The following is a 13,588-nucleotide window of genomic DNA, read 5'->3' as shown; positions in this document are numbered from 1 at the left end:
CAGGGGCAATCCCAGACTCTCCATGAGCTCTTTAAAGTGGTAACACCTGCTCATTTTTGTCTTTGGAGCCTCACCTGGAGGGTCACAAAAGTTGTCATTTCCTCACCTGAAGTCGCAAGTTACCTTTCCTAAGTGAACTTCAGAGCAAGTCAGCAGGCCTTTCTCGTAAAGGGCAGGACGGTCCATGCTTTAAGTTCTGCGGATCATATAGTCCGTCACAAGCAGTCCCCTCTGCCCGTGCCGGGTAGGGAGCAGGCTTACACAGTCAGCAAACAGCCAAGCGGATGCATGTATCAGTAGAAGTTGCTTTGCAAAAAAACCGGTGGCAGGGTGGATTGGGCCTGTGGCCTTGGGTTTGCCTCGACCTGGCTTCCGAGTGAGCTCTGAACATCTTTTTCGCCTTTTGGGAGCGGTGCCGCCAGCCCTGGTGGTCTCCTCCACGCGTACATCTTTGTCACCCGTGAGCTCATGACGCCTGTAGTTACATGCACTGTGGCTTCTTTCCAGAGGACGCCTGTGGTCTACTGCGTGAGGTTAGCCAGGGCCCTCGTGGATGACTACTGCTGTCTGGTGCCGGGATCCGTGCAGACGCTGAAGCAGATCCTCAGCGCCAGCCCTCGCTTCTGCTGCCAGCTCATTACCTCCGTCACCGCGCTCTATGACCTGTCATCAGGTAAACTCTAAACAGGCCGCTGAGGTCGCTCAGGTGACTGCCACTCTTCTTCCCACCGAACACCCAGGCGGAAAGCCCGGTGGACGCTCTGGCCTTTTGTTTTTTCTCTGAAACGTGTGTTTTCTTTTAGGCTGAAGGGGAAAGGAAGGGACCGCCTGGACTTCTGGAATTTGCCAGCAGGGAGCTTTCCTAGTGCCTCCCACTCGGCTGAGTCAGGGACCGTCCCGAGTGGCAGGCAGCCTGCAAATGCTGGCGTCTCATGTCTGGGGAAGACGTGGCTTTCTCCCCAGACGTGATTTTCTTTTTTCTTTTTTTTTTTTTTTTTCAATCCCTCACTTTTTATTTTGGAAAATAGCAACACTTCAGGAAGGTAGTGAGACTATTAGAAGTTGCGAGACTCTCACCTCGATTTCAGCCCCTGTTAACACGTGCCATGGGCTTTCTTGCCCTTCCTCTCTTACACACACATTCCAGAACATTTGGTTTTCCTGAACTTTCAAGAGTTTGTTAGCAACATCACATACCAAGTACTTCAGCGTGTATCTGTCCCCCGAGAACAAGAGCTTTCCCTTACGTAATCCTGGTACCGTTATCTTGGAGCCTGAGAAATTAAACATCGAGGGAATTCTATTATTTCTTACATAGCCTGTCTTCAGCTTCCTTAAGTGTCTCAATAATGTCTCTTAGAGCCTTTTCCCTCCCTTGCTTCGAAAGGTCAGGAGAGCTCAGGATCCCTTCAGGGATCAGACGTTACAGAGTTGTCATGTCCCTCTGATCTTTTTAAGTCTTGAACAGATGAAGCATTAAAAAAAAAAAAAATCTCTTAGGACATTGATGTTTTTTGAAGAGCCCGGGCCTGTTGTTTTTCAGAGTATCTCTCGATTTAGATTGATCAGACTGTTTCCGTATGCAGGGTTCAAGTTCAACATTTTTGGCAACAACCCTGCCTAGGCGGTGATGTGTCCCGGGCATATGGCGCCAGGAGGCACGCATGTCACTTCCACCTTGGTGATGTTTTTGAGGCTTTCTTGGGAAGATGCCAGGTGAAGTCCTCAGGGCAGCCAGCAGATGGCATTTGGCTTCGGCTGGGAGGGGCCCGTGTCCTCTGCCCCCTGTCCCTGTCCTGAGCATCACAGCCTTCTGGTCCGATCACTTTATACAGGCTCTGAATACAGAAAACCAGTACAGGTTGACCAGCTCTGTCTGAATTAGAGCAGGAGTCGCAGGCCTACGTTCACTAGGCTCTGCTGCTTACTCGTCTCCCGCAGAGGTGGGTGCCGGGGAACATGGATTGACCGGGCTTTGCAGAACAGCGCATCCTTTCACATCTGTGTGCCCATGTGAGCCCCACGGCCCACGCGGCCCCTGGGGAAGTTTCGGGCCTCACCGCGGTGAGCGCTTTTTCTGCAGAGTCGGACTCAAAGCCCACTCTTCTGTTTCAGGTTCCTCCTCCTCTGCCCACGGCTCCTGCCGCTTTGGGGGTTGACAGCGTCTTATCTCGGTCTGATAGCGAAACCAGCTGCTGGGGAGCCCTCAGCAGCCCTTCCGTTTGTGTTCAGTCCAGCAGCTCCGGGATCATAGTTGATTCTCCTTTTATTTCTACCTTTCCCCGCCATGCTGTTCAGTTTTTTTAGTTCTCTTAGGAACATTTGTGTGGACAGAGTGCGAACACGGAATTGTGTATCACAGTCACAAGTACTTTCAAACTGTTTCTGTCCCGGCAACATGCCCCTGGGCTGGGAGGCAGATGTTGTGAGCGGTGGGTGCCCTGCTGTTAGAGTGAGCCCGTTCCCTGGCGCTCTCCTGCAAAGGCTTTCCCAGAGCTGTTCCTAGCTGGGAACAGTAGCAGGCCCTCTGGTTTCCTGTAGAAAAAATGTCCTTAAACCCACTGTACTGCACCACGGTTTCATTTCCAAGCCATCGGTTATTCCAGACCTTCAAGGACCAGAACTGCCCTTAACACTGGGGACACATTAGACAGCGCACAAAAGGCGGTCATGTTCAGAGCATACCGCCAGTGTTCTGGAATGGAGATGAGGCGCGGTATTTTTCTCTTAAGCCCCTTTGCCCGTCTGATGTGTCAGGGATGTGATTTCATGACCACGTCATGGAGGTATGACAGACATACCAAAAGCTGTGCATCTTTAACATGTCCAGCTTGTTGAGTTAGGAGGTGGGGAGGTCACCAGGCACCTGGTGGGGGCTGTAGAGGCGGAGCTGGATTCCACAGTCAGGATGGTGACTAATGCTGCTCTTGGGGGCCTCTGGTGACGGGAGAGCCCTCCTGGGGACTCTGTGCTTCAAACCCACAAGACAGAAGCAGCTCACCTCAGGAGACAGGACCTCCTCTTGCCTGAATGGTGCAGAGACTTGGGTCACACGCTCCCTGGGCACCAGACACACGCAGCTTCGGGCTCTTGGAGACGCCTCCACTTAGATGGGGGTGGGTGCTGGACGCGCGTATGAGACTGGCATTTCTCATGCACAAACCTCTCCGGGGGGCTCGAGGGGCCAGACATGGGCTCCCCCAACATTTATTTTGCCAAGTGAGAACCACAGGTGACAGTGGTTACCTACCGTTGTCCTCATTTATAGCAGAAGGGCAGGGCCAGTCGAACTCCCAGTCAGGAGGTCGGCATGATCTCAAGTGGGGAAGAGCCATGTTTCTGGAGAAAGAGGATCCTCTGCCCACACGTGTCCCACTCGCCCTCACTCCTCTCTCGTGCTTGTCTCTGGCCTCGGCATCCCGGAAGGGGACCCATCTTAGCTCTCCGTGAGCAGGGGGCCGCACCGCCCCAGAGACAGAAGGGCGGGGGCCCAGTCCCACACTCACAGATACCTTCTGGGCGTTGTGTGCCAGGCCCGGGGTGGGCAGTGCAGCCGGGTGGTCAAGAGCCAGACCCTCTGGGGCCACGTCTGGGCCCACCAAACACTTTTCGCAAGTCCTGGGAGAGAGACTTAATATCACTGCGCCTCCTGCCTGTGATAACAGGTGGTTGTTGGTGGATTGAGTTGATCTGTGGAAAGGATTTAGACCAGTACCTGGCTCATAGACCCCAAAAAAACGGCAACACTTGCTTTGTAGAAAGTGCCACGTAGAGGAGGTCAGGCTCTGCTTAGACAAAGATTCCACATCTGGGGCTGGGATGGCTCTTGGCCACCAGCTGAACATCCGACCGCACCCTGAGCTGCTCTATGAAGGCCACCGCAGCCGTCACTGGGCCACAGAGGCGACACCAGCAGAAGGACAGACACTATGGGAAGGGCTGAGCTGTGGTGGCAGTTTGGGACATAAAAAGTGTGGGAATTTATTTAAATTGACCCAGGGGACAAACTTCAAAGCTTGGTGGAGTCCTAGAGAATTGTTTATTTAACAAATATGTTTTTAAGCCCTACTGTGGCCAGACAGTCGTGGCCCTGGGGAGAATCCCCAACTAAGACAGGAGTCCCAGCCCTCACGAAGGCAATGTTCTCGGAAAGGGGACAGAAAATAAACAGCACATGGTCTGAATGTCGGGAGCTGGGTACCATGCTGGTAGGGGGCCCCTCTCCCCAGCCGCCGCAAGTGTTAGGGTTAGGGTAAGTGGTGTCACCAGGGCTGCAAACCCATCTGACTTAAAGTGTCTTTGTTGGCAGATGACCTCATCCCACCATTGGACTTGCTTGAAATGATTGTCGGCTGGATTTTTGAGGACCCGAGGTTGATTCTCATCACTTTTTTAAATACTCCGATTGCGGCCAATCTCCCGATAGGATTTTTAGAGCTCACCCCGCTCACTGGGTTGATCCGCTGGTGCGTGAAGGCCCCCCTGGCTTACAAAAGGAAGAAGAAGCCCTCCCTGTCTAACGGCCACGTCCCGACCAAGGTTACGAAGGACTCAGGAGGGATGGACAGAGACTCCCACCTGTTGTACTCGAAACTCCACCTCAGTGTCCTGCAGGTCCTCATGATGTTGCCAGTGCACTTAACCGAGAAGAATCTCTACGGCCGCATGGGCCTCATCCTGTTTGACCACATGGTCCCGCTGGTAGAGGAGATCAACAGGTTGGCAGATGAACTGAACCCCCTGAACGCCTCCCAGGAGATCGAGCTCTCGCTGGACCGACTGGCGCAGGCCCTGCAGGTGGCCATGGCCTCCGGGGCGCTGCTGTGTACGAGAGGTGGGTGACTCCCTGGCCCCGGGCCCTCCCGAAGGAAAGCAGGGGTTCCGGGACGAGTAACTCGTCTCTGCTTTTTTTTACGATCTCTTTCCTCTTAGCACAGGGGACTGGGGTGAAGTCGCAGAGCGGACCCAGGTAGAACGCTGGCCGTGACGTCTGTGCGTCTCCTGGCTGCTTTGCCCAGGACTGGGGACTCCTCCAGAGTGAGGATGTCACCTTCTTTCCTCGTAGAGAACCTTATCTCTTTTTAAAGATTTTATTTATTCATTTGACAGACAGAGATCACAAGTAGGCAGAGAGGCAGACAGACAGAGAGGAAGGGAAACAGGCTTCCTGCTAGCAGAGAGCCCGATGAGGGGCTCAATCCCAGGACCCTGAGATCATGACCTGAGCCGAAGACAGAGGCTTTAACCTACTGAGCCACACAGGCACCCCTAGAGAACCTTATCTTTTCCTGTAGCCCCGTTTTTATTGAGGCATAAGTTTCATACAGCACAGTGCCCAGGTTCAAGGACAGGAAGCATCCCCAGTACCTGTTTCTGGGTCCGTGATTCTCCTATACTTCAGTGCTGGAAGGCTCCCAGTGTCTGATAAACACCTGTGCTGGTTTAGGGACTGTGCACTGGCAGACATTGCCTCTGGCCCCAAGCAGCGGTCACTGTGGTGCGGTTCCCACCGCGCCTGGGGCATCTGATCCACTCTGCAAGAGCCCTGCCTCCAGGCCCTTTCCCTGCTACCTGACAAATGACCAATAGACCTGCTCGCCTTCTTGAGTCACGTATTCAGTCTGGGACCTAGTTGTTAAAGCAAGAATCAAAAGAAGAAAGAGCGTAGTTTCTAAGCGATGCTAGGAAGTTGTAGTTAAGACACAACTGCTGTCCAGCCAGCATCCTTGAAAAGATCTCAGTGACAGTTTCCCCTTGTTGTCTCCAGTCTGTTCCTGATTTTGTGTCTCCTTGATTTCAGATGACCTGAGAACTTTGTGCTCCAGGCTGCCCCATAATAAGTAAGTGTTCTCGAAGGCATTGGCCTGCGGTGGGGTGGGGAGGGGTGGGGCTCTTGTCCTGGCCTCCTCGGGGAGAGTTGGGCTGCAGGGTCTGAAGCTTCTGTATGTCAGGAGCCCCCTCGGGACCTGACGGGGGATAAGATAGTATGACCCACAGGAGAGAAAGCCCAAGTGGAGAGTACATCGAAGAGGTGTGGCCATCCTGTCCAGGGGTCCGGGGAAGAAACCAGACCCAGCTCGGAGTCATTGACCGCTCGCTAAGTTAGCATTTGTGGTTCGTGGTGACTTTGACATTTGTGCATGCACACAGCCCGTGACAGTGTGGGTGGCGCAGCCCTGTGGAAAAAAACCCCTCAGAACCACGGCCCAGGGGCACCGCATGTCATTTTAGGCTTTGTCGCTGGGTGGCAGCAGTGAGTGGCTTCTGAGTGTGATTGTCCCTGGTTTTCCCCAAGGCTGTGGCAATTTCTTCACCTGTCTCAGAGCCTCTCTTTCCTCCCTGGTAAAGCTGGGGGGATGATGCGCCTGTGTCAGAGAGTCGTAGTGAAGACTAAATGCGGCGCTGTGTGTCAGCTCCTGGCCTGTTTGTAAGTGGCACTTATTGTCATCATTTGGGAGAAGCCCTGCGAATTATGGGGAAGAGCAGGGCTGTGGGGTCACACGGCTCCTGGGGAGAGGTCCAGGCTGGTGTCTTGCTCTCTGTGTGACCCTGAGCGGTTTCCTGGACTTGCACTGCCTTGCTTTGTAAAATTGAGAAAATAATCGTTCCTGTCTCCTGTCCCCCTGCCACTCCTGCCTGCTAGGATTTTTGTGAGGATTAGAGTGAAAACACAGAAAGCCCTCCGAACAGCATTCTTGTCTTCTTGCGTATCTAAGAAGCAGCAGCTGCTGGTCCACTTACTGTTGTCATGACGTCGGAATGTCCCTTCCTCTGATTAATTTCACGGACACTAAGAAGCAAAAGCTGTGTGTGTGAGAACGTTTCAGGCAAATGCAGAATCATCAGTAGCAAAATACCAGAGGCAACCTCCCCGGTGGGAAGCATGGGGATACTTAGTAACTTAGGAGAGATACATCTGAGGGACAGAAATTATGTATCCACTCCAGAGAGTAACTGTGGCCACTAAGTGAGGGAGAGCTTGTAGCTGAGCACACAGCTCCCTCCTGGTGTGCACGGGGACAGAAGCCGACGGAGTGAAGTTCATAGGATGACCAACATCCTCCTCTCTGCAGAGGCTCACGTTGGCCTTTATCAGCTGGGGCTCCGGGGCCAGTGGTCTCGGACAGCGGACAGAGGGCAAGCCCGCCCGCCAGGCCCCCTGCGGGGTCGGTGCTCACAGCTGCCCAGGGCCAGGAGTCTGAGCACGGATGACGGGCTGACCACAGGCATCACCCAGGGCCAGAGGAGTGGCCAGGAGCCGGCTCACAAGCTGATGGTGACAGTAGTCGCGGCCCGAGGACTGTGCGCTCTTATGCAGTTGGAGATCTTGGTGCCAAGGCCTTGCGGCTTTGGCAGGTGTCTGGGCCGAGGCAGAAACCAAGTGGGTAGAGTGTGTGGGTCCTGGAGGAACAGAATGGGCCGCTTGGCATATTTTGTCAGCAGAATGGACAGCTTGCCCAGAGAGCCACCTGTCCCTCAGGAGCCCACAATGTTCCTTTCTTTCTTTTTCCCCTGGCATCTGAGGACATCATTACTGAGTTGGCAATTTTCTGCTCCTCCTGCAATAATCTCTCCGTACTGTTTCCTGTCTCTCTGCACAGCTGTTATCTAATGTGTAGCGTTTCAGGCCATTAGAGCAGGGACAGGGTCTAAATCCTTTCTTGTCTTAGCATTGTGACCAGGGGTCCCCCATTGGAATCCCAGGGAAACGTCTTCACAGCCTGTGCTGGGCCCCATCCTGAGTCATATGGCCCAAAACCCACCCTCCCAGGGGCAGCCTGGCAGCTACGCAGGGAAAGGCAGGACACAGAGCCACTTGGAAAATTTCTTTGACTTCTGATAGTAGTCTCTTTTCTGTCAATTTTCTTTCTGAATAGACTGGAAACTTCTTTTTTTTTTTTTTTTTTTTAGGTTTTATTTGTTTATTTGATGGAAAGAGAGAGTGCGAGAGGGAACACAGCAGGGGGAGAGGAAGAGGGAGAAGCAGGCTCCCTGCTGAGCAGGGAGCCCAACACGGGACTCTACCCCAGGACCTGAGATCATGATCTGAGCCAAAGACAGATGCTTAATGACTGAGCCACCCGGGCACCCCTAGACTGGATACTTCTTGAAACCCCTTTTATCTCTGGCAGGGTGTGCAGATTCAACAGAGCGCATGACTTAAATTTTGCTTTTGTAATGCTCTTCTTAGATTTGTTTCTGTGTTTGCTTATTTGGAGTGACTTTCTCACTGTGAGTTATTTAAAAAAAAATACATGGTAACATAAATGAAAAGGTGCTCCGGGGGCGCCTGGGTGGTTCGTTGGTTAAGCGTCTGCCTTCAGCTCAGGTCATGATCCCAGGGTCCTGGGATCGAGCCCCGCATCAGGCTCCCTGCTCAGTCGGAATCTTGCTTCTCCCTTTCCCTCTGCTGCTGCCCCTGCTTCTGCTCTCAATCTCTCTCTCTCTGTCAAATAAATAAATAAAATCTTTCTAAAAAAATGTAAAAGAAAAGGGGCTCCAAAGAGCTTTAGGCCACTAGAAGGCACCAACTTTCTTCATGCCTTGGGTTTACTTTCTGAGCTCCTCCTGTGGGCTCTGAGCACCAGACTTTATCTTCAGGGGTGGGAGGGGTGAGGGTCAGTCTGCAGAAGACTTAGCCCCCACTGCCAGAGCTCCAGGTAGGTGGCGGCCGGTGGCCAGGGCAAAGTGGCCTGGGGTTGTTCCTGGACCAGCAGGGTCGCGTGCAGGGAAGGTGTGGCCTGGTGGGATGAGGATTCCTCAGGGTGAATGATGGGTGTGAACTGGACCCGGCAGGCAGATTTGGTGCTGTGGCGAGAGTGACTTAGATGCTGCAGAGACACAGAAGCCAGCCAGAGCCACGGCCCTGGGTTGTGGCTGGAGAGCAAGCGTAGTCTGTCCATCTGCAGGGGAGAAAGGGAAGAGGCAGGGCTAGGAAAGGAGGCTTCTGTCCTGAAGAGGAGAGGGCCCAAGAAGTTTCTCCGGTTAGGGCGTGATTGGGTATTCGGGGTTGGCCGCAGGAAGTGGGCCCACTAAGGCCTGCGAAGCGTGTGGCGCTGGGAGACTTAGGAATCTTTGCTCATCTCGCTGGGAGGAAATGTGGGATTGGCGAGGAGAGGGCCAGGCAGAGGGAACTCTTCAGGGAGTTTTAGAAGGGACCAATATTGGAAACTGAAAGGGATTCCAGGAGGAGGGCGGAGGCCATGGGTGTCCTGAGCCACCGAGCGCAGAGAACAGGCCTGTGGAGGCACGTGGCACCTAGGGCTTGGGGTGGTCATGGGTGGGAGTTGGCAAAGGGGTGACTTGGGTCCTCCCGCGGAGACCCTGGGTGTGATGCGTAGGGCTGGAGAGCGACTGCAGAAGGCTCTCCCGGAAGGGAAGGAGCCGGTAAGCAGGAGGGTTGGGAGCTCCGCAGAGGGGTGGGGAGGGTGGCCCCTAAAGCTGGGAAAGGGCCGGGTCCAGGCCTGGGCCATCCCGAGGGCAGGGCCTACACCCTGCTTACATGTGAGCCCCGGAAAGGCCCGCGTTCATGTGTTGTGCCTGGAATTCATTTGGGCCTCAGTCATTACGAGTGACATTGGGCGCCCTGTGGCCTGCCGTACCTCTTGCTGCCCTGCCTTGGTCATAACCCTCTTAAGTATAGGTGATTGCGCCTGAGCCGGATGTGGGGGTCTCCAGGCCCCAGACACCGAGCCTGTGCCCAGAGCTTCTGTGGACTGCAGCCCTGTCCCTGCCTCGCCTTGGGTACCTGCCCTGTGGTTTCCTCAGTTCCTTCCGAATTGTCGCCTGCAGGATCCTGCTTTTCCTACTGCCAGCCCTTCCTCTCTCCTCTGTCTCGGGCCGCTCTCAATCCGGCCACCTCCAGGTCACCTCCTTCTGCTCCAACCCCCACTCCCTACCCCAGCCATAAGCCACCCCCATCTGTCCCGAGTTGACATGTTCCCCCTCTGGAAACTTCCATGTGCTGTGCCTGCGTCTGGTGCATCTCCCAGTGCGTGTGTGGGGCCACCACCGTGCCCAGACCCTCTCCCCCTTCCGGGGGCCGCCGCGTCCATGAGGGCCAACCCGACCGCCGTGTCCCTAACCCCTGTTCTTGTCTTCACAGCCTGCTCCAGCTGGTGATCTCGGGCCCGGTGCAGCAGGCGCCCCACGCAGCGCTGCCCCCCGGCTTCTACCCTCACATCCACACGCCCCCGCTGGGCTACGGGGCTGTGCCGGCCCACCCCGCCGCCCACCCTGCCCTGCCCGCACACCCGGGGCACACGTTCATGTCGGGCATGACCTTCCCGTTCAGGCCCATCCGCTAGGCCGGCCCCGGTGCCACCGAGGGGCAGTGTGCTTTCCGCCCGGGCCGGAGGAAGCCTTCCAGAGAAAGGGGGAGCCATGCCCTCGAAGAGGACCTTTTCAGGCAGCCGGTGGCCCCTCATCCCCAGCAGGACTGTCTTGGTGCGGGCGTTACGCGGCATTGCAGTCCAGGGGGCCTTCTGCCGGGTCACGTTCAAGTCCGGATGGGACGTGTGGAAGGAAGGACGCAGCGCGTGCCCAGCCGTGTGGGCGTCCTGCGGAGACGCCGATTCTTGGAGCCGGTGTCTGTGGGTCGTTTCAGACGCGCGGGGAGCCCATACTGCCCCGAGCACGGCTGTGATGAGCAGCATTTGCAGGTCCCGCTGGTGTCTCTGCGTGTGAGTGGGACGGGTCCCTGGGAGCTCTGTGAGCTCGAAGCTGGGCCCCGGCGTGGGCCGGGCAGGGAACCGGGCAGGGGGCCCCAGCCCAGGAGCTCCTCTGTTTTATTGAGGTCTAAATTTTCCTTTCATATGTTCAAATAAATTTTTTCTGAACAGTTGTATAGACCCGATGGGCTATTGTTACGCCATAGTCGGTGTGAGCGGCAGTGGTTTCCTTGTGGGTCTGCAGTGGCGGGGTAAGAGGTCGGAATATAATTGGAGGCGCCGCTTACAGAAGCACCGCCGGCCTCGTCCCCGCCGCCCTGCCGGCCCCCAGGACTCTGTCTGCTTCCCTCTGTGCAGTGGAAGCTCTCTGCTTTGAGTTCTCATTTCCTAGTTCTGGGAAGGCACAATGCCTGTAGCGATGACACGGGACCCCCTTGGGCTGGAAGTGGCGCAGGAGAGACACTTAGAGCCAACAGTGAGCAATGAGGGGCTGAGATGAACTTGGGGGGATGACATTAGCCTTGTGGTTTGTCTACCCTACTGTTCCCGGCCAAACACCGTGACCCAGCCTGCCTCATGCCGGAGCACGAGCTGATACACCTGCCGTGTAGGGGCCATCCTTGCTTGGAAAGGGTCCCAACCACGCCTGCTTTCTCAGCAACGTAAGACTGGCTTCTTTGGGCCCCTGCAGTGCTCAGCCGGGGTCCCAGAGTGGCAGCGGGTCTGGTGGGAAGGAACCCTCCGGCAAGCCAGCCTCCCAGGAATCCGGTTTTAAGCTCCTTCTGAGAGCCACGAACTAGAAAGGAAATTGCCCTTACCTTGACTTTGACTTCATTATTCTTGGTTGATTGTGTTCCACGTTGGTGTGTTTATCTGCTGAGGTTGGCTCAGGAACTGATGTAAAAAAGTAAAAATAAATATCGGCGTAAATGTCTTGGTGGGACACACCCATGAGACCGAGGAGATGAGCTCTTGGCTGGTGCGCGCTGTTCAGCTCCGGTGCCCAGTGTTTCTGGAAACCACGGAAAAGAAGCCCTCCTGTTGCTGTGCCGTTAGGGGAGGTCTGTGAGCATGGCTCGGTCCCAGAAAGAGGCATCCACCAAATTTCCAGGGCCCAGTTAGGGCTTAGTTCATCTTAGACCCAAGGTGGTTTTCGCCTTGAATGACTGGGGGAACAGACAAGGGGAGGAGCAGACTACGGAGGGGAGGGGCGGGGGAGGAGGAAGGAAAGATGGAGGCAATAGAGCTCCTGGAGCTCTCCACTTCCTCTGGTGGTGTTTCTAGTAGTGTGTAACTAATTAAGTCAACTTTTTAAAAAGATGGGTGTATGTGGACTGTTAGACCTTTACCAATTCTTGCCTTTCCACCTATTAACTATAAGAAGTAGTTCCTATTTACTAACTAAGTGCCAGGCTCTTCCTAATGAGTATTTTATGCACATAAAAAATTTGTGTAGGGGCGCCTGGGTGGCTCAGTGGGTTAAAGCCTCTGCCTTCAGCTCAGGTCATGATCCCAGGGTCCTGGGATCAAGCTCTGAATCGGGTTCTCTGGTTAGCAGGGAGCCTGCTTTCTCCTCTCTCTCTGCCTGCCTCTCTGCCTACTTGTGATCTCTGTCAAATAAATAAATAAGACCTTTAAAAAAAAAAACCTTAAAAAAATTTGTATATGAGGAAAATATGTGCAGAGTATAAAATGAAGTATATACCTATATAGAATGTATCAAAAATGCATATTAATCAAAAGACATCCCAATAGGGATGCCTGGGTGGCTCAGTCATTAAGTGTCTGACTTTGGCTTGGGTCATGATCCCAGGGTCCTTGATTCAACCCCCTGCATCAGGTTCCCAGCTCAGCAGGAGGCCTGCTTCTCCCTCTCCCACTCTCCCTGCTTGTGTTCCCTCTCTCACTGTGTCTCTCTCTGTCAAATAAATAAAATCTTAAAAAAAAAAAAAAAAAACCACACCCCCCCCCCCCCAAAAAATGAGTGTAGGACATGAACAGATACATATAAAAAACCCAAACTACCCATTAAAAAAAAAAAAAAAAAGATTCTAAAACTGGTAACCAGGGAAATACAAATTAAAAAGAGATACAAATTTTAAAAAGATGCCATGTTTTCCATTTATCCATTAGACTGGCAAAACAGAAAGTAACTAATGGCCTGAGGAAACAACGGTCACACTGTTTATGTAGATAACTGGTTTAGCCACTCTGGAGAAACGAAGAAATAAAATGGCCCTATGGCCCAGCAAGCCCAGAGTGTTCATGGACGTTGATGGCAGTATTGTTTTTTAAGTAACAGTTCTATAAAGAGAGAACTCACTCACCCAATTCACTCATTTCAAGAGCACGCTTTGGTGGTTGCAGAATATTTGCAGAGTCGTGCAAACCAACATCACCACTCTCTGTTCTAGAACATTTCATCTTCCCCCAAAAGAAATCCTGTGCCCTCTAGCACCCTCCCCCACCGCCGCACCCCCCTGCCAACCTGTCTACTTTCTGTCTCTCTGGACTTGCCTGTTCTGAATGTCTCGTGTAAATGGAATCCTACAGACGTGGTCTTTTGTGACTCGCTTCTTTCGCTTAGCATCATGTGTCTGGGGGTCATCCTTGTAGTGCGAATCACCATTTCATTACCTTTTATGGCCATAATACCCCATTGTGTGGATGTATCCCATTTTGTTTGTCTATTCGATGGTTGATGGACACTTGGATGCTTTGGCCCATATGACTGTTTCTGCTATGAACATTTGTGTACAAGGTTTTGTGTGGGCGTACATTGTTAGTGTTCTCAGACAAACACACACACATCCCTATGGAAATGCTGAGTGCAGGGTGTGTGTGTGTGTGTATGTGTGTGTGTATGTATGTATATATATATATTTGTATGTATGTGTATGTATATATATATATAAATA

The 13,588-nt window shown here is 53.5% G+C and overlaps 1 protein-coding gene across 3 annotated transcripts in view; it reads left to right on the top strand.

Annotated features, from left to right (window-relative positions):
- Nucleotides 1-10,843, top strand: part of INTS15 (integrator complex subunit 15) — a 13,637-nt gene extending 2,794 nt beyond the window's left edge. For all 3 annotated transcript variants that reach the window (XM_059414374.1, XM_059414373.1, XM_059414375.1), the window contains exons 3-6: nt 508-673; nt 4,310-4,834; nt 5,801-5,840; nt 10,106-10,843. In XM_059414374.1, coding sequence (XP_059270357.1) covers nt 508-673; nt 4,310-4,834; nt 5,801-5,840; nt 10,106-10,307 — 933 coding nt within the window. In that variant the 3' untranslated portion in view covers nt 10,308-10,843. The remainder of the gene's footprint in view (nt 1-507; nt 674-4,309; nt 4,835-5,800; nt 5,841-10,105) is intronic.
- The last annotated feature ends 2,745 nt before the right edge of the window (nt 10,844-13,588 follow it).

The sequence above is a fragment of the Mustela nigripes genome, chromosome 11 (assembly GCF_022355385.1).
Source record: "Mustela nigripes isolate SB6536 chromosome 11, MUSNIG.SB6536, whole genome shotgun sequence".
Classification (NCBI taxonomy): Eukaryota; Metazoa; Chordata; class Mammalia; order Carnivora; family Mustelidae; genus Mustela; species Mustela nigripes.
Note: the sequence above shows the minus strand (reverse complement) of the source record. Positions and strands in the feature narration are given on the sequence as shown.